Source organism: Diachasma alloeum, unplaced genomic scaffold (genome assembly GCF_001412515.2).
Source record: "Diachasma alloeum isolate Michigan unplaced genomic scaffold, Dall2.0 Dall_scaffold_00396, whole genome shotgun sequence".
Taxonomy (NCBI): Eukaryota; Metazoa; Arthropoda; class Insecta; order Hymenoptera; family Braconidae; genus Diachasma; species Diachasma alloeum.
In genome coordinates this window covers 553,600-576,584 of record NW_021680535.1, presented here as the reverse complement: position 1 = coordinate 576,584, position 22,985 = coordinate 553,600, and the positions used below count along the sequence as shown (strand labels likewise).

Here is a 22,985-nt window from a genome sequence, read left to right as displayed (position 1 = left end):
GGGGGGGGGGGTCTCATATACGGGCAGATTTTATTGAATGGTGGTTGATCAAGGGGGTCTAGGTGTGGGGTAGGATGTAAAAGGGTGGATTCATATGGGGAGTCATATTTATGGGAGGGGAGGGTTGGAAAGAGGGGGTTTTGCAAAGAGGGAGGTATTGTAAAGAGAAGGGTTCTGTAAAGAGAAGTATTTGGTGAAAGAGGGTTTTGTATACCGAGAATTCAGAATCCCCCCCCCCCTCCTCCCTTAGACGATTTAGTTCGTTGGCGAGTTTTTCAAGGATATCTCCAAAACTAAGGGAGATAGCGAATTTTTACTGAAAAAATTGGAGGGTGAGGAGGTTGTGCATCGAGAATTCACAACCCAAAAATTGAGAACCTCCCAATTTTTACGGTAAAATTGGGGAGAGGGGGGGCTTGTACATTGAAAATTCACAACCAAAAAATTGACCCCCCCCTCCACCAATTTTTGACCCCCTGAAAAAATCTCCATATATAAGACTCCCCTCCTGACATCTGAAGCTCCCGATATTTGACCACTCCTCCCTGCATGCGGCACTTACGCCCTTTAAATACCTCGGCCGAAATTTTTTAGTTCAATCGAAATGTTTTTTTTTTAATTGAAAAAAATTCAGCATTGGTTTTAGAAAATATTTGTTTTTAAAAACCATCCCCAAATTCGTTAGTTTTTATGGTCCCACCAACAATAAAGCTTAACAACAGGAGTTTCTACAATGTAGAAACTATTTTTTAAAGTTAATATACTTTTTTTTTCAGAGGATGATTGCAAATTGTTTGGTGGTCAATGGTACCTCAACACAAAAGGCCCATCGATTAAATTCGAATATACGTAATCAATAATTTTTTATAATTTCTTTTTTGAGACCCGTCTTGGGCTCGGGCTGCAACCTCACATTCACCAGAAATTTTTTTTACGCTTTATGTCGAAATGCACTATTACATCATACGGTTCCCAAAGTATTTCCTGTCGGACGTGATTGTAAACCCACATTCGTCAGAAAATACTTTATGGACCGAATGATGAAATCTACTATTTTCAAGGTGTGCAACTATAACGGGAGTCTCCTGTGGCCACCATCAGAGTGACTATTTAATAAAATAATCATTGCGATTCTTGACTGAAAATATGATGAATGTTATAATTTTTTTGTAATACTTGCCTCAAAAGTGCACTTTTCGAACCGGTTTAGTGTGCGTAAAGCGGTTGTTTTCCGCACGGCGTGCGTAAAGTTCGCTCTTGAACTTTACGCACTCATGCACAAAAACAACCACATTACTCCCACTACCGTTCCGAACAGTGAACTCGGCAGGTACCACAAAAAAAAGGATGTGTTACACGTGCGTGTGAAAAAGTGGAACTTTACGCACTAGTAACACAATATACTGTTTGATAACGTTAATAATAAGAAGCTACTGACCAGTATACAACAATGTTAATTACGAAATGTTCAAAGAGCATCACCTTAAAGATTTGATTGTTCACTTAATCCTTTGTTCTTTCTCGTTCATATTCTTCAAATTCAATTTTATGAAGAAACTAAAAAAATCGCCATAACAGAGGAAACATAATATGCAAGGGGGGGTCCATGTTTATGGCGGTTTGTGACTGAGGGAGTCTAAAAATTAAAAAAAAAGTGTGACATAATACGTGAATGGCCCCAAACAAGTCTTGTTTAAACCAAAAAAGACAAGAGATTTAGCATTGCTGAATATTGGAAAAGAATCCTAGGATGAAAAATTCTTGTCCGAAAAGAGTTAATTATACCAAAAATTTTTCATGTTCTGCACAGAGAAAAAAAATCATGAAATTGATCATCATGGTTGAATTTATCCTTCGAAGAATGATAAACTCAACCATCATATCGAATTATTTTTATAGAAAAAATTCTAGAAATGATCCGTATTATTTTTATTTTCATCCATTTTCTTCTTGAATCTGAAATTCTTCCGATAAATTCCATGTCTCTTTTTACTAGATTCTAGAAACTTCGATTCTAAACTTGCATTTTTTAAAATATTTTTCTTTCTAAGAAGAACCCGAGTCGAATATTAGGACCTGAATTCCCCCTTGAACACCTATCATGAGTAGGAGGACCAGGATGAAGTTAGGGTGTATTTACATTCAGAAAGACCCCCTGGTTTCCGCCTGAACGTGCAAGTTATTTCCAAATTCCGAGGGTTCAGGAGGAAAACAGGAGGTGTGTTAAACCTACTTATCGCCTGCACCCCCTAAAATGTTTTCCACTCCATCCCTCCTGGAAAGAACCTACAAACCCTTTCGAGGTATTTTTTTTATATATTTAATACAGGTGAAAATTAAGGTCATACTCAAGGGTCATATATAAGGGTAAAAAATAACGGTCAGAAACGACAGTCAAAAATAAGGATGGGAATTTCGGTAATTTTCACCGCAAACAGAAATGAACAAAATAGTGAGCTACTCAATCATCCTGGCTATCAGGGTTAATTCAGGGGACTTATGATTCCTTTTCATTCGACAGGAGGAGAAGGGGGAAAAAAGTATCAGTTGAGAAGGGTTTTTAAGCCTTTAGGATGAGGCAGGATCATATAAGGAGTTATTCAGGATGTATAGGATGAAGAAAGGAGGAAAAAATATCTCAAGGAGGTAATAGGGGGGAATAAGGTCCAGATATTCGACTCGGGAATTGTCCACTTTAGGGGATAGTGAATCTGCACGTTTCAGATTATGCTGAATTATCTGAGCCCAACCATTTAGGACAATTTTTTCCATTTTTTCAAAGGTTCAATTCAAAATTTCCAAAATGCCTTTCATTTTGAAAACGTGCTAATGAGGGGAACTTAATCCCCTAATTCGATAGATTCCAGAATATTTTTGCCTTAAAACCATCATTTTTTGGTTGATTAATTTTATTTATTTATTTTCTAAAATTAATTTTTTTCTAAATTTTAGACAAACTGCAAATTCTAAACTGCAGATTCTAGAATCTAGAAGGAAAATTTTGAATTTACATTTTTTTCTCTGTGTGTGCAATTTTGACTCCTGAAAAATATTCGTTTTATTCGAAACAAGAAAGAGTAGTTTGTCGTTTCAGCTTTTAATATTCAAAAATAAGAAATTGCATCGCAAATAGAATAATAATGCTGATATTATGATAATTTTGTAACTTACGAACACAATATTTCTGGGTGAACTTCACCTAATGAGATATTTTTACCCTAAAAAGGTCTTATCTCACGTGAATGATGCTCTTTCCAAGCCAAATATTGCGTTGTTGAAAGAAGAAGGATTATTCATATTTGAAACTTTTCCATGTTCAAATGAAACAATTCATGTCTTGTTCATTCCCTTGCGATTCTTTTGGTGCTACTTACTAAAGATGAAAGAAACGTGAAGTTGGTTTATATCGAAATATCTCGAAACTACCTGACCGACGCTAATCCTCTGTTGACGCTAATCCTTAATTCTAATTAGTCAATATGTGACACGAAGTTATTCACAAAAAAAACACGCGGCATTTTCAAATTCTTCAGTGACATAATTTCAACTTCTTCAGTGGTAAATTTCTTTCACGTCATATATACATGTATATATATCATCGGTAAAATCAATAAATTCTGTCCTTTTATGGAGACCGATTATTTTAAAAAATTGAAGATAATTAATTGAAAATGAAAAATTCTTTATAGATTCTTTTACTCTACTTCGCTATTCACTTCAATCATTAGTCGAATTCTCTTTGATTCATTATCAATATTTATAAAGTATTCATGAGAAAATGAAATTTAATGAATTCCATTTCTTCATTTCAACAAATGAATAGATCAGCGCGCGCATAGATCTTGTTTAAAAAAATGTTCAAGAACATGCTTTTTTTCTCGCAAAGTCAGTGTAGGAAGAATTCTATCATATTATTTTCATTAATTGTTGAATGAAATGTTGGGTTTGTTCAAGGAATTGGTTATGCGGTAGTTTTAATCGCCTTCTACGTTGATTTTTATTACAACGTGATAATCGCATGGGCTCTTCGCTATTTCTTCGCATCATTTACCAGCATGCTTCCATGGACGACATGTGGGAATACTTGGAACACGCCACTCTGCCGAGAGTTCGATGTGAACGTGACACGACGAAGTTTTATACCTTATCTCAGTATGAATCCTGATGACAATTTCACGAATTACGAGACGCTCGCCCCTATTCTAAGCAATACTGGAGAAGATGGAGAGGGAGATAACAGGACAAGATATACTAGTGCCGCACAAGAGTATTTCAAGTTCGTACACATTAGAAAAACAAAATTCATTATAAATATATGTGGACGTCCGCATGAAAAAGGCTCACTTTGTCGATATACAGTTATGAATACTCCGATAATTTTGATAACATTCTGCACAATTTAAGCGCAACATAAGCTCAATCTCGTGAAAAATGACGTGTCTAGAGAAAATCGAAGAAATTATTATAAACTTAGTTTAACCCTCGATCACTCGCTCAATGAGCGCGGCGCCGCTCTTTTTTTTATATTTTAGCGGGTTTCTCGACGCTTAAACATTCAGAAAAAATCAGAGTTCCTAGTTCAATCCTTTTAGTAAGCGTTGGCATTGTCCGTTTTTTTCTCGGGAAATTTATTGAGCTAAAAAAAAGAAACGTCGATCGGACAATAAAGTGGCGCCGCGCCGGCCGGTCCGAGTGAGTCCCTGTCGACCGCTCGAGCGACAGTGTTGCTACATTCACTACCACACTTAAAATACGCGTATAGCAGTAAGTATCAACGTGGCAACAGTGCGCTCGATTTAACGCAGTGGCGCTGCGCTAACCGCGCGACGGATGAAAGCTATTGGCCTCGCGCGAGGGATCGAGGGTTAAGGTGTTTCGTGTAACAAGTAAAAATAATGAAAATCATGGGAGAAATATGTGAGTATGCTGCATCATTGAATTTTTTCGTTCGTTTTCTAGATCTCGGCGTTAAAAAAATTTTTTGAATATTTTAGTAAACCCTCCAGCTATAAAACCGAGATTACTTCACTCTCAATCAGGGAACTTTTCTAATAACTCCCAAAAAAAATTTAACCATTGAAAAGAAACTCATGACAGATAAATCAAACCTTTCTTGAAAGTACGCCTAGGTTCAGGAATTGTTCTACATTTCGTAAGAAAGTTATTCGAAAATAGTATATGGGGTATTCCATGTGAACTCACCCAGGTCAAAACCCTCACCATGGCCAATCATATTGCCGATTTTTCCTGTGGTTGTATATGGAAAAATCTGACTTGTCAAATTTTTTCAGGTTTTTTAAGGCATCCTGTGGACAGCTATGTTTTTTTGCAAGTTTTATCTTAAAATGCCTGCAACTTCCGTAAAAATCTACCGATTTGATTTTTTTTTACAAAATGTGCGTCTTCGAACACACTTTCCATATAAAAATATGCTAATTTTTTTCAATTCGTTCTTCCATCGATTTCCTCAGAAAAACCTCAAAAAACTTCAAAAAACGAGACGTTTTTAAAGTTGGACCCTTTTCATATTTTTCAAAAAATTTCAGTGAATATATTGAACCAAAACAAAATTTTTCACCAAACGCCAAAGTGGGTTTCCCATTTCATGGCCGTCATTTCCAATTTGAATATATGAATCCGGGATGAGAAATTTCAAAAATTTCAAAATTCTTTTCGCATTTGAACGCAGAAGAATTATTTGAATTGACTGCCTGAAAAATCACTGCATTATATTCGAATCAGGAACAATTTGATGATTTTTTGAAAATTCGTTAACAATAAATCTTTCCGAGTGGTGTGTTCTAATAGACCCCTTTCCTTTAGGCTTTGGCTTTTGGTGAAAAATTTTATTTTAGTCCAATATATTCACTGAAATTTTTTGAAAAATATAAAAAGGGTCCAACTTTAAAAACGACTCATTTTTTGAAGTTTTTTGAGGTTTTTCTGAGGAAATCGATGGAAGAACGAATTGAAAAAAATTGGCATATTTTTATATGGAAAGTGTAGTCGAAGACCCACATTTTGTAAAAAAAAACTCAAATCGGTTGATTTTTACGGAAGTTACAGGCATTTAAAGATAAAACTTGCAAAAAAACATGGCTGCCCACAGGATGCCTCAAAAATCTGACAAAATTTGAAAAGTCATATTTTTCCATATACAACCACAGGAAAAATCGGCAATATGATTGGCGATGGTGAGGGTTTTAACCTGGGTGAGTTCACATGGAATACCCCATATTGTGTTCCAAGTGCATAACGAACCACTTTTTCGTACGCACGCGTAACACATCCTATTTTTTGTAATACCTGCCGAGTTCACTGTTCGGAAGCGAAGCTTTACGCATGAGAGATCACTTTACGCACGTTCTCTGAACTCTACGCACATTGTGCTTAAAACAACCGCTTTACACACACTAAGCGGTTTCGAAAAGTAAACTTTCGAGGCAGGTATTACAAAAAATGCTACCGGAAATTATGAGTTTCGGAGCAAATTCCCTCCATTGAGGCTTACGTGTGGCAATCACGCCTTCACCGTGCAATTCGAATGCCAATATAATCACTAGAATAACATCATGGGGGAGGTAATAGGTTAGACCATAGAACTGACAATGAGAGAGAGAAAATACTCCGCAGGTTTACCGACTCAAAATACCCATAGGAATGATCCGTGAAACATTCGATATAGTATATTTCGTAACGAGTGCAAAAAACATTTTTTCACGAGTTACGAACAATATGTTTCATCACAATGTGGCGGAAATTGGACTTTTAGGCACGCGGAGCGTGCCGAAAAGTTCATTTTTCGTCACAACATGATGAAAACAATAATTTGACATTCGCAAATGATGGGGAAAAAATCAGTCAGTCAAATAAAAAAGAATAATATGTCATAAATGTTCTAATACACGCCGTTCAGGGATTGAATCAAGGCGCAAGAACAATGATACTCTCTTTCCGTCTGTTCCCCCGGAGAAATAAAAACGAAACACCTAAAATGGGAGTTGCAGAAACGAAAACGTGAATATTTCGGTAACCATAATCGACAAAGTGGGCCCATATATGTGAATATCTCGTCCACATATATTAGACATAATATCCTATATTCTACACGAATCCGGCCTTAAAATTTTCAGTCGTAATGCCCCAAGAGCTTCAAAATTATCGGGTATTTCCCAATAGTTTCGTTGCAAACAAATGAGGGTGTCAAGTTTTGGAGGTTAAAAAATCCCGAGCGCTTACGCGAGAACTTTTTTTTCATGATTAAAGAAGGGAATTTATATAGCGTTCCACATCTTTGTGACTGTACTCTGAGTCATCAGAAATGATTGGGTGGGATTTGGATGAGGTAGCAGGGGAACCGGGTTATTCTCAATATGAATAACCAGAAAATTTTTACTGAAAAAAATGGATAGTCCAGACCGGGTCCGGGTTTGAACCCGGGACCTTCCGATAATGCATCGGGTGCTGGAAAACATTTTTCTGCAAAACTTGGTACGATCGCTTGTTTGTAGGGAAGCTTGAGGGAAATACCCGATCAATTTTGACGCTCGAGGGGTATTTCTCGGATTATTTTTGGTAATCGGATCTGGCCTGCCCTGGGCCAATCAGAGTTCAGTATTCAATAATATGAAGTACTTCCCAATTAAAATTACAGCGGTTATTTCCCCCTAGCTTTTGATAATTTCCCTTTAGCTCTGCAATTGTTTCTCTAACCAAATAACTGTCAAATATTATCCTGTGGAGTGAAAGAAAGTCATGAAGAAAGTCAAAATGAGTCGGTTTGGAAAGGATCCGATTACCAAAAATAATCCGTCGAATACCACTCGACCTCCAAAATTAATCGAACATTTCCCTGATGTTTTCCTGCGTATCAACGATCGGGATAAATTTTGCACAAAAATCCGTTCAATCTGGTTAAATTGTCGATTTTAATCTGCAAAACTTCTCCCTCTCGTTGCTACGCAATAAAACAATCGGGAAATATCCGATAATTTTAGAGGTCTCGTGGTATTACTACTGATTATTTTTAGTAATCTTAAATTTGTGAAATATAGTTAAACTTTGAACAATATAAGGAGATAAATCCTTTTTAATATTGTCGAAATCTAATATTACTGCCTATTTCTGCTGTCACTATCTTTTTTTGGAAAATTTAATATTAAAAACTAAAATCAAACAATTTGTGATGAAAGTCCTATTGCAAAATTGACATATGTAATACCCGATTAATTTAGAAGGTCAAGTGGCATTTGGGGACAGAACTTTTTCATCGAAATTTCGACCAAGCGAATTGCACCATGAGACAAAATCGATCTTTCTGTTTCGATAAGGGATTCACTCGCTTGAATGATCTTTTGTTTTTTATAGCAATTACCAGATGAAATTATCAGAAAATTATCAGTTGAAAACCATGTAGGTTGTACCACGGGACGTCGAATAGTGCACTTCTATTGGCTTAAATTTTGAGGAGAAAAATCCTACTGCTTGCTGTCAGTAACCCAGCCACGGAACCCTTAAGCGGCAACGGTATCCCTTGCATGTGTTGAATTTTAGAGTCGTCCTCGTGTGTATAGTTGTTAATTTTTGAAAACCAGAAAACTTCAGGCACTGCGCAATATAGTAATGGAATGATTGAAATTTTTTGGTTTCCGAAAATGAATAACTATACACACGAGGACGACTCTAAAATTCAACACATGCAAGCGTTAACATTACCCTTTAAGAAACAGAGCCCAGTTATGGAACCGTATTGGTTCCAGAGAAAGTATACAGTCCATAGTTTCCATTCAACTTTGTTTATCGTAGTGAATATATAATGTCACATGGATTTTCGGCTAAATGTAACGCTGATTCCATAACTGATACCGGTTCCATAACCAGCTCACTGACGGTACATACGATTCAGCCATAGGCCCTGATTTTAATAATAATTCGAAGAATCATTTTTCATGATTTCAATGTTAATTTATGATAGTGACAACGTTGAGAAGCGTTGAGCATAAAATGTTAAAAATATTCTGTTTAAAGAGCCGACCGTACCCGAATCGAAAAATTGATCGTTCCGAATCTTCCTCGTGTCTTCCAAGTCGCTCCGATTTTTCAATAAATCCTTAACGACATAGGAAGACACAGGGAAGACTATAGTCGTCTCATCCTCGATGACCCTAAAAATGAGGACGACAAGAGTCGTTCAAATATCGCTCCGATAGTTGTAGTTATAGGACTCATGAAGACCAAGGAAGATTTGAGGAAGACAAGAATCGTTCCCATTTATGACGGTTGGAGCGACACCAATCTTCCTTTGGTCGCTCTAGTCTTCATTTTTGGGGTATCGTTCAGTATGTCTGTCCTTGTCTAAATTTTATGGCTAGGTACCGTAGGTTCCGGCGCGGTGCGCAGGGGGGAGAGGAAGGGAGGGGTTGTACCATTTTTTGTTTTTATAAAACATTGAAACAAATTAAAAATATTCGATTTATTTTGGAACTACAAAACTATAGATTTATCGATGTTGCAAAAAACGATTATACATTTTAACATTTAATTATATTATATATATTTAATTATATTATAACTATATTATATATGTTTGAGAAATCATTTCACTCATTGAAGTTGCATAGAACTATCATATACAGTCGGGTACTAAAGTTCATGAACAAAACACATTGGATGCAAGTGCAGGCGTTCACGAACTTAAGTCCGCGACTGCACATATTGACAAAATTTGTTGAAGCTTCCGTGGTATCCGGGCGTTGGAGGGCACCAACGACGCTTTCCCCATTCGATTCAAAGTGTTTTGGATTTGAATTCTGCGGAAAAAGTGATTGAATTCTCATTATCTCGGAATCTATTTGATGATCTGACTCTAAAAGTATTCCTTTTTATTCCCGTATTGATCACCCGTACTTTTTGATACGCCAGTAGAACTTCTGGAGTCTGTGCTTCATCTTCGGAGGCGATTAAATTAGCACTGGTCGAAACACCCCACTTTTTTGTAATTTTTCACATAATTCTGAAAAAAAATGATTCACTTTTTTCTTTCAAAATTCTTCGAGAAAAGACGTTGAATTATCAATTAAAGGGAGACTACTATGAGTTTTAAAAGTCGCAGATGATTGAGTGATTAAAAATAGGCCGGGGCCTCCAATTTTTGAGCTATAGAGGTTTTGTTTTCAAAATGTTTGAAAAAAATGTGTGCAATAACAATTACCAGTTAGTTTTTTTTAATTCGACTCCTACCTAGATAATTTCGTTTTTTTTTTAATAAAAAATGGTACCATCCATGTAAAATGGCCCGGAAAATGTTTCTGAAAGAATCGAGAGTATATTTAAAATATTTTAAGGATAATTTTTCTGCTTATTTTTTCGTGAATGGCGCAAATTTTTATGTTGAAGAAAACAAAATTAGCTGTGTAGGAGTCGAATTGCATAAAAATAACTCGTGATTGTTATTTGCACACATTTTTGGTAAACTTTGAAAAATAAAATCTCTATATCTCAAAAATCGGAGGCCCTGGACTATTTTTAACATTTTAAGCGTCTGCGAGACAAACGAACAATAAACAATTAATTTCCTGCACTAAGTATTCGTTTTTAGACATATATAATGGATCTTCAATGTATAAGAAATCTCATTCCAATAGTCCGCGACTTTTAAAACTCATAGTGGTCTCCCCTTAATTTTATAATTTAATCGAGTCATTTAACCGTAGTATTTTTATAGATGGAAACGCGTATTGAAAAATCAATTAATATTCACACTTACCTCCTTTTGAGAAATTTGACGCTGTAGATTTTCGATTTCGTATCGGCATTCTCACGGCAATCTTTCCTGTAGATAATGGTACCACATCACTTTCTTTATGTTTTCAAAAAACAATTGCAAACATTGCATACAACACTCAGGAAAACTTTGAAAAATAATTAAAAATGAAGAGAAATGATACGTGTCTTCCAACGGTCATCGACAAACTGAACTGGAAAATATCCCTTCCTTGCTATATTCTAGGTCGAAAAGTATATTTAGTTGCAAAAGAAATGTACCAAAGCGGTTCCCTCCACCCCTTATTTTACCATCCCTTTTCAATAAAAAAGGGGAATTCCCCAAAAACAATGAGGTACCGCTATGTCTCCAAGTACCATTTTTTTATGTGCCGAACACGATGTCCCCTGTCCGTCCGAGTCAGGCCGGTATGGCTTGAAAGCAATAAAACCAATCAATTTTTTATTCAGTCCACTTGAAATTGTTCGTATATCCTACATCAGGAATATCATTCTATGTTTCGAGGCGAATTAAATATTTTCTAGTTATTCTATTTGTAACAATCCGATGCATCAATTGATGAAAGAAAAATGAAATGAAAATCATTCGACCATAGACATGCAAAAGAAATGAAATTTTAACCGAATTTTAATCTATAATTATGTAATTAAAATCTTATTTTTCAATATACGATCCTTTGAATATATTTGGGCGAATTTCGCTCGTAAGAAACGTCTCTAAGTTCCACTAAAAAGTCAAATTTTTCTAAGTTCAATTATGTGAAGAAATTTTTCTAAGTTCCCTTGACACGAAAATTTTTCTAAGTCTCAAAACTTCCGAATACTTTGACGATAACACAACGATACCAGTCTTCATGTGAATATTTTCAGTTCAGTCATAAAAATTTTATGATTTTATTAATCCCCGATCTTTTTACCTGCTTGATAGACCCTAAACTCGACGACTCTTGTCGTTCCGATTGGTTAGTCGTTGCAAATATTCGCTTTGTCGTCCTGTCTTCCGTGGCAAGGCGGGGTCGAACAATACCCAACTATACATGGAAGATTTCTGTTGTTCCCAAAAAGTGGTGAAGACATGGAAGACTAAAGTCGTTGCTGAAAAACGGGAACAAAAATCCGAACACAAAAGAAATCGTCGCCTTGGAAGATACAGGGAAGATTCGGAACGACCAATTTTTCGACTCGGGTAATGGTTGGGTGAGTTAGGTGTTGCTCCAGCGGACATCCGAGTGCAGCTGCGTTTAGCGCGGTTAGAACCTGGATGGGTGACCGCTTAGGAACATCCTCGCCCAAAAATTTCAGAAGTTAGGCATGGTGTAGTGGTCTAATGTGCCCCTCTAGTCAGTGTGACAGAAGGATACATTAGGGCTCTACACAATCGGCTGGCTGTACGCCTGGGGTTTTCCATGGTTTCCCGTGCAGCCCTAGCCCGAATGGGGTACAGTTAAGAGTAAGCCCATGGTAACGCAGATAAAAAAATCAGAAGAGAGAAGTGGGAGAGGCAAGGCAAACGAATGGGGAGCCTATAAAACCGTAATGGTAGTAGGAAAGAAATATGAATAAAAAAAATACTCTGTTTAAACGTTTACTCCTTCATTCTCTATACTTGTGTTGAATCATCTGTTGTTGAGTTCATTAAAAAACCATGATCAAAATTTCAAGGACTTGGACCTCTTCAATTCCGAGATATTCATCGGTGAAAATTGAAAAATTGAATTTTTCAGTTATCGATGCATATCTCAAAAATGAAGCACCCGAAATTATTCAAATTTCGGTCATAACTTTTGAGTCTACCTGACAACAATGATCCAAATTTCCTACAATTATAGAGAATTCAGGAGAAGCCTCACTGATACAAAGGATTAGTTATTGTTAACGAATGGATTTAGTTGGAGACTACGGTCTATTCGGCCTCACCAAATGTTCATTCGTTAACAGTAACCAAATGCATATTTGAAGAGCCTTGTGTGAATCGCCTTTCACCTTTCAAGTGAACCATTTGTTAACTATTAACAAATATTTGGTCATATTCAACTCTTCCATTCGTTAATAGTTAACGAATCTCGTTTGGAATAAATGAATCATTCTATCAGTGTTTAGAGAAAAATTAAATGTGGCTGAATGATCCATTAGTAAATTCGGTAATACAATTTTGATTACAAATTTTCCGAAGAAATGAACCGATTTGAAAAAAAAAGTGATAAACAAATTCAAATTGTCATGCTGGATCGAGAAATATCATTTTCTGTACAAGAATAATGCACAGAACAGCAAAAACTTGGAAAATTTCTTCGCCTGTGAGATTTGGTGGAATGGCCCATATATAATTGCAATATAACACTCTCAATAATGTAAATCATGCCTTAATTCTTTATGTTTGTTTTTATATTTAGCCGGGCAATTTTGGAGCTTCACGAAAGTGCAGGATTGCATGACCTTGGGATTGTCAAGTGGGATATTGCCCTGTGTCTATTAATTGTTTATCTAATCTGCTATTTTTCACTTTGGAAAGGAATTTCAACATCTGGAAAGGTAATATAAATTCCAATATATATATTTTCTGATTGATCAATGGATGCCAAAAAAATCGAAAATTTTTCTGAACATTTTATCCTACAAAGGACATGACAATACTGGAAAATACGAATCATCTTTCGAACAACAATACAATCATTTACAATATTGGTTTATGCAAACAACATATTGTACAAGTTGGATAAACTCCTCCGCACCTTCAGTTACTCCCACATGATTGGAGACAATTAATAATTTCTCGACGCTCTGTTGTTCACATTGGAAAGTTGTTGTCCTCAGTATGGTAACAAGGGATCAAATTATGATGAGTGAATAATGTGAAAATTGAACAAGAAATGAGAAAATTCAATAAAAATAGAACAGTATTGAACCAACAATATGAAGAATTTAAAAGATTCTTCATCAATACGTCCCATTAATGATGTTTTCGTGACAGAAAAATTGCAAGCAAAAGCAAAAAATTTTTCTTTTCAGGTTGTTTGGTTCACAGCGCTATTTCCCTACGCAGTGTTAATCATCCTCCTAATCCGTGGTATTACCCTCCCAGGGAGTGCCGAAGGGATAAAGTACTACCTCAGCCCCAATTTCTCAGCAATTAGTAAAGCAGAGGTAAATAAACCGCAAGTTTATCAAATTTAAAGTATCAAAATTTTATGTACGTATTTCCTCTGAGAGGACTAGACGCCCCCCCCCCTCTCTGTAGCCGCTTGGCGAGTCGTAGCCCACACACTATAGTGGGAATCGCAATGTCAGTGTCGGCGCAGCAGGTCTTCTAAAACAATAGATTAACCCTAGATTGGTAACCATATGAGGAAAACCCCGCCCCCGTCGTTATCCTTTAATTACAATTGACTGGCTAACCAAAAAAATTCAAAAAATTGAATTTTGTCAATTGATGTGTCTAAAGAATTATCGTAGTTTTTAGAACAAAATATTGCCCGAAATTTCTAAAGAAAATAAATTTTTTCGAACAGATGATTTTTTTTCCCATGTTAAATGAAATTGTCCGTTGTGCGACGTTGCCGGAAACTCGCTAAACGCGTCCGGGCAGTGAAGAGCGAATTCAGCAACCCTAAAGCCTAAATAACACGGCGGTGAATCCCCGCGGAGGTGACCAGAGTTGCAGGGTCGCGTTTGGTGACCAGAGTAGGGTCAATTTTCACTGCAAGGGGGAACGGTGGCGCCCTTAAACTGGTACTGGAATCCCGGGAAAAAAAGACCATGGAAAAAATAGACCAAGGGAATGAATAAAAAATAGACCAAGGAACATTTTTAGAGTGGGTAAGTTTTAACACGTTTTGGGTGTGTGGGCTATTTTTTCGTGGTCTATTTTTTCCGCCTATCGTTCTGCCTACTCCACTAGAAATAGTATATTTCAGGACGAGTGCCATGGAGTTTTTTGCTTCGCGTGGGGTTAGCGTCCGAGCCGCAAGCAAGGACTGGCCAACCACGCGAGTAAAAAAACCCCATGGCACTAGTCGTGAACGACATTTTTCTTGTAGTGATTTACACTTTTACGAGTTTGGGAAAGGGCTAATACCAATCCCTGGACGAGGAAAAGTGAAGAGCAGTACGGAAAAACTACTACTGAGTCCGACTCAGTAAGTTAAAAAATGACCGAAATAAAAATGATCGTCAATTTGCAACTGTATAGAAGATTTTTGGTTATTTTGGCTCGTGTGTGACGCAGCTGAACAATGACGGTCATTTTGCATACAAAATTAGGTCAGAGTCAGAAAACTGTCAGGAACCGGTCATTTACGTCTAACCTGTCCAAAAGGAAAAATGACGGACATTCCCCATCCCTACTAACTTGTCGTTGATCACTATCACTTTCCACGGTTCATCCTTTGAATCGTTCAACAACTGAAGTTGCGAAAGATTTCAATCTATATTGTATTTTCATTTCAATTATATTGTACTACTGCATATAACCCGTAATCTGGAAACGGGGAGGGTCTCCAGTAACAGGATTTCCTTTCAATTCGTAATTGCTACGACACTGACGGTTCAGCTACGACACTTTACCTACGAGTTCTTGGATTCTTGTCTGGGACTCCCTGCGATTTTCCTTTCCCTCTTCGGTTGCAGCCAGATTAGAAATAGTGTATTTCGACATAATGCCTAAAAAAAACTTTTCTGGCGAATATGAGGTTGCAGCCGAAGCCGAAGACTGCAATCATATCAGCTAGAAAATTTTTTTAGGCCATATCGAATAATATTCATTGACACCGCTGCTACGTTCACCTCGTGCCGAACAGTGCCTTTTGGTTTACTTGTAATACAGGGTTGGGCAAGTAAAATACTTTACGTAAAATACTGAGTATTTTACACGTATTATACCGTGTATTTTGCATCAATTTGTTAAATGTATAAAAGGTTCGACTCTCGTGAAATTTGACCATCCGCTTGTGACTCCTTTGTCTCTTCTAATCTTTTGACCCCGATGACTCATTTGATTCTTGTGACCAACTTGGTCTTTCTGGTTGGCTTTTAAACTTAACTCTTGTACTTAGCCCTTTTACTCCTGGAGATTCGATCGTCATCAAATACTCTGGGTCATGCAGTCATTCAAATACATAAAATACAGTTTAATACATTTTATCTCATTTCAGAATCTCTAATAAATCAAAAACTGTATATTCCATTTTATACATTTTCGACGTATAATACGAGTATTTTACGTACAATGTAAAAAACCCTAGAACTGCTTGGAACGCCCAACCCTGCTTGTAAACGAATAATGCCCAGTTCGACCACTCGTTGAATGTAACATCACTGTAAAAAAATACGACATATGTGAGACGGGAATTTTCAGCTCGTCTGATTGGCAGCCCTTGGCTTCGTCTCGGGCCGCCAACTTCACACTCGTGAAAATTCCGTCTCACTCATATCGAAATACAATTGTCAACATAAATTCTGTCCTACTAGCCTGAACTGAGTATGGCATGTGATTGGCCAGTTAAGAGTATCCCGTATCCCTCATTGGCCATGAGCCCCCACTCAGTTAAGGTTAGTAGGACAGAACTTTTGTTGTCGATTGTATACCATTTTGCCCCTCCTGCTACGTTCACCTCCTACGTTTTTCGCGCCGAAAAATGCCTTTTCGTTCACTCGTAAACGAAAAGTCTTTTCGCTTACTGCTAAATGAAAAAGGCACAGTTCGGCCACTCGCTGAACGTAACATGACTGTCAAAAAATATTGGTCGATACATGTGAGACGGGAATTTTCAGCTCGGCGAAGCCTCGGGCCGCCAACTTCACACTTGTAAAAATTTTGTCTCACTCGGATCGAAATATACGATTTTGTCATAACGACCGTAGGCTGTGGCTACGCGTCCGTAAATCGCTGCCTTACGGCCAGAATGACAAAATATACTCTTTCGGCCTAATGACGAAATGTACTAATTTTTGACGAGTGTGAAGGTCGAGGCGAAGCCGCGAATTGGACTGCAATCACTACTCAAAAGAATTTTTTCGGTTGATTCACGAAGCAAATTTTTCTTTACACTGTTGTGTCGAGGGACACGAAGTGACCATAAAATTTCATTTTACGCATAGTGCGGCGAAAATATATATTTCAATCGCTAGTCCCAACAACGCCATTCTCAAAAGTATTGCTCACGTCACGTCATGTAAATACACTCAGGGAAAAACAGATTTCTAGGATCAAGTCTATTCTGATCACAATCTTCTCTTTGATTGGCTACCACAAAACCTTAAAGGATTATAATAATTCAAGTAATTTTGAAGAGGAGATTGGATAATTTACGAAATAAGGCGAGATGGAGAAGATGAAAAAAACAATTCAATAATGGTCTGTTTTCATGCGGACATCCACAAATTATCTAGATTGCAAAAATTTTGCTGATTGAAAAAATTTTCAGAATCATGGTCGTTGATTGGGACAATCAGAATACGTTATTTTTAAAAACTCCCTTCTAGTCATGAGAATGAGCCTCAATCTTCACAGGGGAGTTTGTGGTATCGCTCTCCCCTATGTGCCTTTACTGAGAACAAAAATTGCTGTTGCCAAGTATATTTACTTGCCACAAGTAAATGTATATAAATATTTGCGTAAGACGTGAGTAAACTTTCTTGTAGTTAGTAAATATACTTGGCCAACGTAATTTTTTTCTTTTGTTGGCCAAAGGATATTTTCTTTATATCCAGCCTAAAATATACTATTTCAGTGTAACTAAGGGAACATGTTAGTGCAAAATTTTCCATCATTTTTAAGTCATGAAAAATTTGAAATCCTTCGGTAAAATTATAGTGTTCCATTTCGTTCCCGCATTGAAAAAATATATTGCCAACATTTATACTCGCAATCATTTTACTCGCAGTCAGAAAGAATATAGAAGTAATTACCTGCGGCATTTCAATACTTTGTGTAAATCCCTCACTGATGTTGAAGTGATAAAAACCATTGTTCTGTCTTAAATGAAATAGTGCGCGGTATTGCAATTCACGAAGGGGTAAGTAGAATCCGTAGGAAGAAAAATTGCGGGAAAATAACTCTCGTAAATGGAAAATCTGTGTTAAGCTCTAACGAGCATTATATTGAGTGCTTGGAGTCGCTCGCTCCCTGAGCCCCTACGTGATTCGCATTCATGAACTGACCATAGATTAGAAACTTAACTTTTTCGTTTCTTGTCATTTATTTCACCAGGTGTGGGTCGACGCTGCAACGCAAGTATTTTTTTCCTTGGGTCCTGGATTCGGAGTGCTGTTGGCCTATGCCAGTTACAATGAGTACCACAATAATGTTTACAAGTAAGCAGAATCATAATAATGTAATAACAACACAATGTATCTACGTATTTATTGGTAATTATTTATTATAATTTATGATTTATTATAATATTCATTGTATTCAATTTTTTGAACTGATGAAAACCTGACGAGTGCCTTAAAGTCGATACAATGATGTCGTAAATTTTTCACGGACTGTGAGTGTGTTTAGAAAAGGTAATATAGGAGTATATGCAAACTTCACTGCTAGAAAGCATTCCGGAGATAGTATTTTTCCGGGTTGTCGCGATGGGGTTTTCTATTCGTGTGGAGTTGGCATTCGAGCCGAAGGCGAGTCACACGAGTAAAAACTATGTTATCGCAAATGTCCGGGACAAGATTTTTTTGTTGTGATTTTCAGGTTGGCGAGTTTGGAAAGCATGCAATACCAATTTCCAGACGAGGGATCGTGAGGAATAGTACAGAAAATATTTTTTTTATCTAGGACATAATTTAAAGAGAAAGTGATTCTAACTTTGCCAGAGTACGCGGAGAGAAAAATATTAGAATTTTTGTAGTGAAAGTCTGAGAAAAATTTTGGTGTTATCCTACAATCGAGGCACATAGTTTCGGAAATCATGCAAACGATCGCGTAAAATGAAAATTTACTACATTAATGGAAAAAGTTCTGCTATCGAAATTTTGAATTAATTTATAAATTTGAATAAATTCCTAAAAAGAGAAGAGATTTGAAAATTAGCCCACAGGAAACTTTACAATAACGTAATTTTTTCTAATAAAAAAAAATTTGTTCTCTAATTATTTGGTGCCACGGATGCGGGGGAGGAAGTTCTCATAATTCTATAGAAAGTGCGGAAAATTATTGAGAAGTTTCTAGAAATCCCAAAAAATTCGGGAAATCTCCAGAAATTTCTAGAACTTTTTATGGTGCTATCTCTTTTATACAACTTATCACAATAATTCTCATGGATGGGATGAATACTCCCTGTAGCTTTGATATACGTATAAACGTTGCGCAAAATCGTGAGGAACGTAAAAAATGTACGTGCGTGCGAATCGCGAAAATGCCCGAATATCGACGAGCTCGTACGACGGCTTCCGATCCTGGCCGAGGCATTAATGTACGAAGAACACAGGAGAAATTCAGTGTTGGCATAATAAAATTTTTTCCGTACTGACCTCCACTTTTCCCACTCCGGGGATTGGTATTGACCCTTTCCCGAACTGGCAAAAGTGGAAGTCACTACGGAAAACTTTCGTTCGCGTCTGGTACCCCAGTGGCATTCGATGCGAAATATACTATTTAAGCTCCCTTATTCTTAGATTCAATGCAAGCACTAGCATCAATTTCCCTGAGAATCAACGAAAAAATATAAGGACCCACAGATTGTCATGTGCTACTGAAAAATTTATCCTCTGCCGTCGTAGAATTTTTCTGGTGATTTCTTTTAAAAATTCATGGGGGTGGTTGAATAATGCTCACGCGGATTCAGAATTTTCCGCTGCTCCCATAGAATAACTCCGGTCGGAGTCAGTTGTGCCTCGTTTCTAGTGCTCAGCACATGAATTTTCCTCGGAATTCTTCGTATGAGATTCGTATGAGCAAGAGTGGGAGCATTAATTCTTTTCTATTAATGATTTTCAGAGATGCTCTGTTAACCAGTGTCATCAACAGTGCGACTTCTTTCGTCGCTGGATTCGTCATCTTCTCGGTACTGGGGTACATGGCACATGCAAGTGGTAGACCAATCAAAGAAGTTGCAACCGAGGGTCCAGGACTTGTTTTCATCGTTTATCCGGCAGCAATCGCTACGATGCCGGGATCCATTTTTTGGGCGCTGATCTTCTTCATGATGCTGCTGACCTTGGGTCTTGATAGCTCCGTAATAATTTTCTTTATCAGTTCTGAAAATTATTCTGCGGCTTCTCAAATTATTTTCGTATATGGATGAAACCACTGAATCCTCTACACGCATTCGGTTTCAAAATTATCGATAATGTCTTCATTTTTTGGGTTATATATGCATAGAATAATATATTGTGGATCAAGGAAAAACAGAACATTTTCAGCCGCGTGTGAATAACGTGGTAAACACGGGGGCCTTGATGTTCTGTTTTTCTCTCTAGGTACGCATTCGTGTATTTATGTCCCTAAAATCAAGAAACCGCGAATTCTATGCTGTTTGGTCCACTTAACCCGTCAGCACTCGCGCGATATGATGTTCCCTTGCAAAAATTTTCAGGGTACAGTAGAGTCTCCCTAACTTCTCTACCCCTCCAACTTCTCGGCGATCAGCGACAGCGGAGCAAGTGTTCCCTCACTCTGAGCACCCCAAACGTATGTGAGTGCTGTGTGTATTTCTCTGCGCTGAGTGAATGCGGAGTAAACAGTTTCTGCTCCCGCACGTTTTTCGTGCTCCGTATGTCCCATTACCTCTCACTCTAACTCTACTTGGACTACGCCCCTCTAGCGATAGAGTGTGGATGTCTGCAACTGCTCATTTCGTGGAATTTGTAGCCCCGAGGTGGTGAAGTTAGGGTGACTCTACTGCATAGGGAACATAGTCCAAAACTTGAGATTTTGGACTGAAAATTTTGATTGCTTTAAGTAACTATCCCTCTTTCCTCTAGGGTGAATAAAAATCGCCTAGCATGTTTCAATAAATTATATAAAAATATTTTATCGAGCGTGGACGAGGAGCGTGTGAGATTCACTCCCGGTGCGAGTAAAGTCGATCGTGTGGCTCGCTCGCATTAAGCGGTTCCGTGAGGCGTTCGGTGATATGCGGCAACGAAAGCAGTCCCATGAATAGCTTGGACTTCTCTGTCTAACTGGTGTGTGGGCAGGGCGCTAGAGATTCTCTCTTAGCGCGAGTAAAGGAGCTACTTATAGCTAGCGGAGGGTAGGGGGGAATGTAAATTTGGATTATTGCAATTGCTTGGTGGTTCGAAGGTGGTCAAAGGTAGTCCACTTTTAGTTTTTTAGTGGTAAAAATCAATTAATTATAAATAATCAAAAATTTCACCTGCAGCCAGCGGGAGGGATGCATCTTTTTGAAAAATTCAACATATGAATTTATGTGTAGAATCCTGTGGTGGTCAAAGGTGGCCGAACACCAAATTCATCCGTTCATTTTTTTAACTGATAATGATCCACCAACTATAATGATCTATTGTTTACAAGTTTAATTACTTTGTATCAGCGATTAAGAATAAATGCTCAATGTTCTCCTGTTGAAAATTCTCTCATTGAGGAAAAATATCTCGTAATATTTTCCATTAAAACCCTTTCTGTCGAAACCAATCAACTACAAGATCGTAGCACAATTTTTAATCATTTCTTAATTAGTTAGTTGATCTGATGCTGCTTCAAAAAATTTAATCATGCCCTTTAGGTAATTCCATCGAGACTAGTGAAATACTATTGAAGAGAAAGATGCCATTTTTCTTCGATTGGTTTCCGCTGAAAATCGATAGCTAGTTCAAGTAAATGTTATAGATATATTTGTCAAAATATTGTATTAAAAAAAGTGACATATGCTATTTTTATTCCACCGATATTTCTATTCCGTTGATATTTTATCTATAAAAACTCCCGACCACGAATTTGCTAAGTTTCTTTCCACTGTATTTTTTCTTCTCTGACTTTCCTTCTTTTCAAAAATGTAAAAACTATCAACAGATCTACAATGATAAAAAAATCAAAAGCCATCACTTTCTATCATATTATAAAAATTATGAAAAGATCTAAATCCAAAGAATAGAATTGTGTGACTGAAAATACCAAAGAATTCCTCCGAGTTATAATCACCAATACATGCCTTCAGAATAGAAATGATGATGTCGAATCGAATGATGAATTCAATCTTTGTGTCAGAATCTTATTAGTAGGGAAATTACTAGCCAATCAACCCAAAGAGGGAAAGTGCCGTTGCTTATCCGATGCCTAAAATCAGATAGATTGTATTCCGATATGGACGCTTATTTTATAGAAAAAAATTGTTTTTCAGAATAATGAAAGAGTGCCTCAATGACATGGATTGGAATATACTAGGGATATGCTTCTAGATCAATTGAAATTTTATATTTCTTGAAGTTCATATATTCTCACCGTAGAGGTATTGGAAAGAAATAAAGCAAACTGGGTGAAATGAGATGCACATGAATGATTTCGAACTGGACGAAGCCAGGATCGGCTGCTGGGGGTCGAAAACTATGGAAGCGATTGAGAATTCCGGAATATTACGAGAGATGATCACGGAAGAAAATTAATTTTCTATCGATCGAAACAATTTTTGGAGATGTTTCACCAGACCCACCGATCTTTGAAAGTCTAACAAATTCGGCAGAAAATGATTTTTACGCTGTGCATACTGCATTGCTTGCACTGTATTATTTCACACTCGGTTTCACCGTCCTGAAAAATCTTCCTCATATATTCCTGGAACTTATGGTTTTTCATCCTGGTATTTCTGGTATTTCTTCCTGAACCCTTGCTTCCTCGAGATGAGGAAGAGATTTCTAATCACATTTTACGCTGGAACAGCCACGAGATGGTCATTATCACTAGCATAATACAGCTGGAGCTTCCTCTTCTCCTGGTGACCGTGAATCAATGGAATGAAAAAGTGATGACTCTAAATGAATGATTCCTTTCGGGATTCACGTCATCTCGTATATGTATACTGGTCAGGTGGTTCAACTCCTTGATGAATTTATTCTGGAGCTGTCGCATGGGTTCAATCAGTCTTGAACAGTGTGATTGTACTATCGCTGTAGATCTAAAAAACATAGGAGCGGGAAAAATGATTTGTCATTTATCGTTGCATTTTTTTCGATCCTCATCTTCTCAGGGTCACTTCCAAACAATTGAGTACGATTATACTCGGACGAATAATGCTCCGTTTTAAGTT

The 22,985-nt window shown here is 37.3% G+C and overlaps 1 protein-coding gene across 1 annotated transcript in view; it reads left to right on the top strand.

Moving 5' to 3' along the window:
- Positions 1-22,985, top strand: part of LOC107041968 (sodium-dependent dopamine transporter) — a 47,647-nt gene that overhangs the window by 2,659 nt on the left and 22,003 nt on the right. The window contains exons 3-7 of the mRNA XM_015262808.1: positions 3,955-4,276; positions 13,176-13,314; positions 13,792-13,926; positions 17,990-18,093; positions 19,718-19,955. Coding sequence (XP_015118294.1) covers positions 3,955-4,276; positions 13,176-13,314; positions 13,792-13,926; positions 17,990-18,093; positions 19,718-19,955 — 938 coding nt within the window. The remainder of the gene's footprint in view (positions 1-3,954; positions 4,277-13,175; positions 13,315-13,791; positions 13,927-17,989; positions 18,094-19,717; positions 19,956-22,985) is intronic.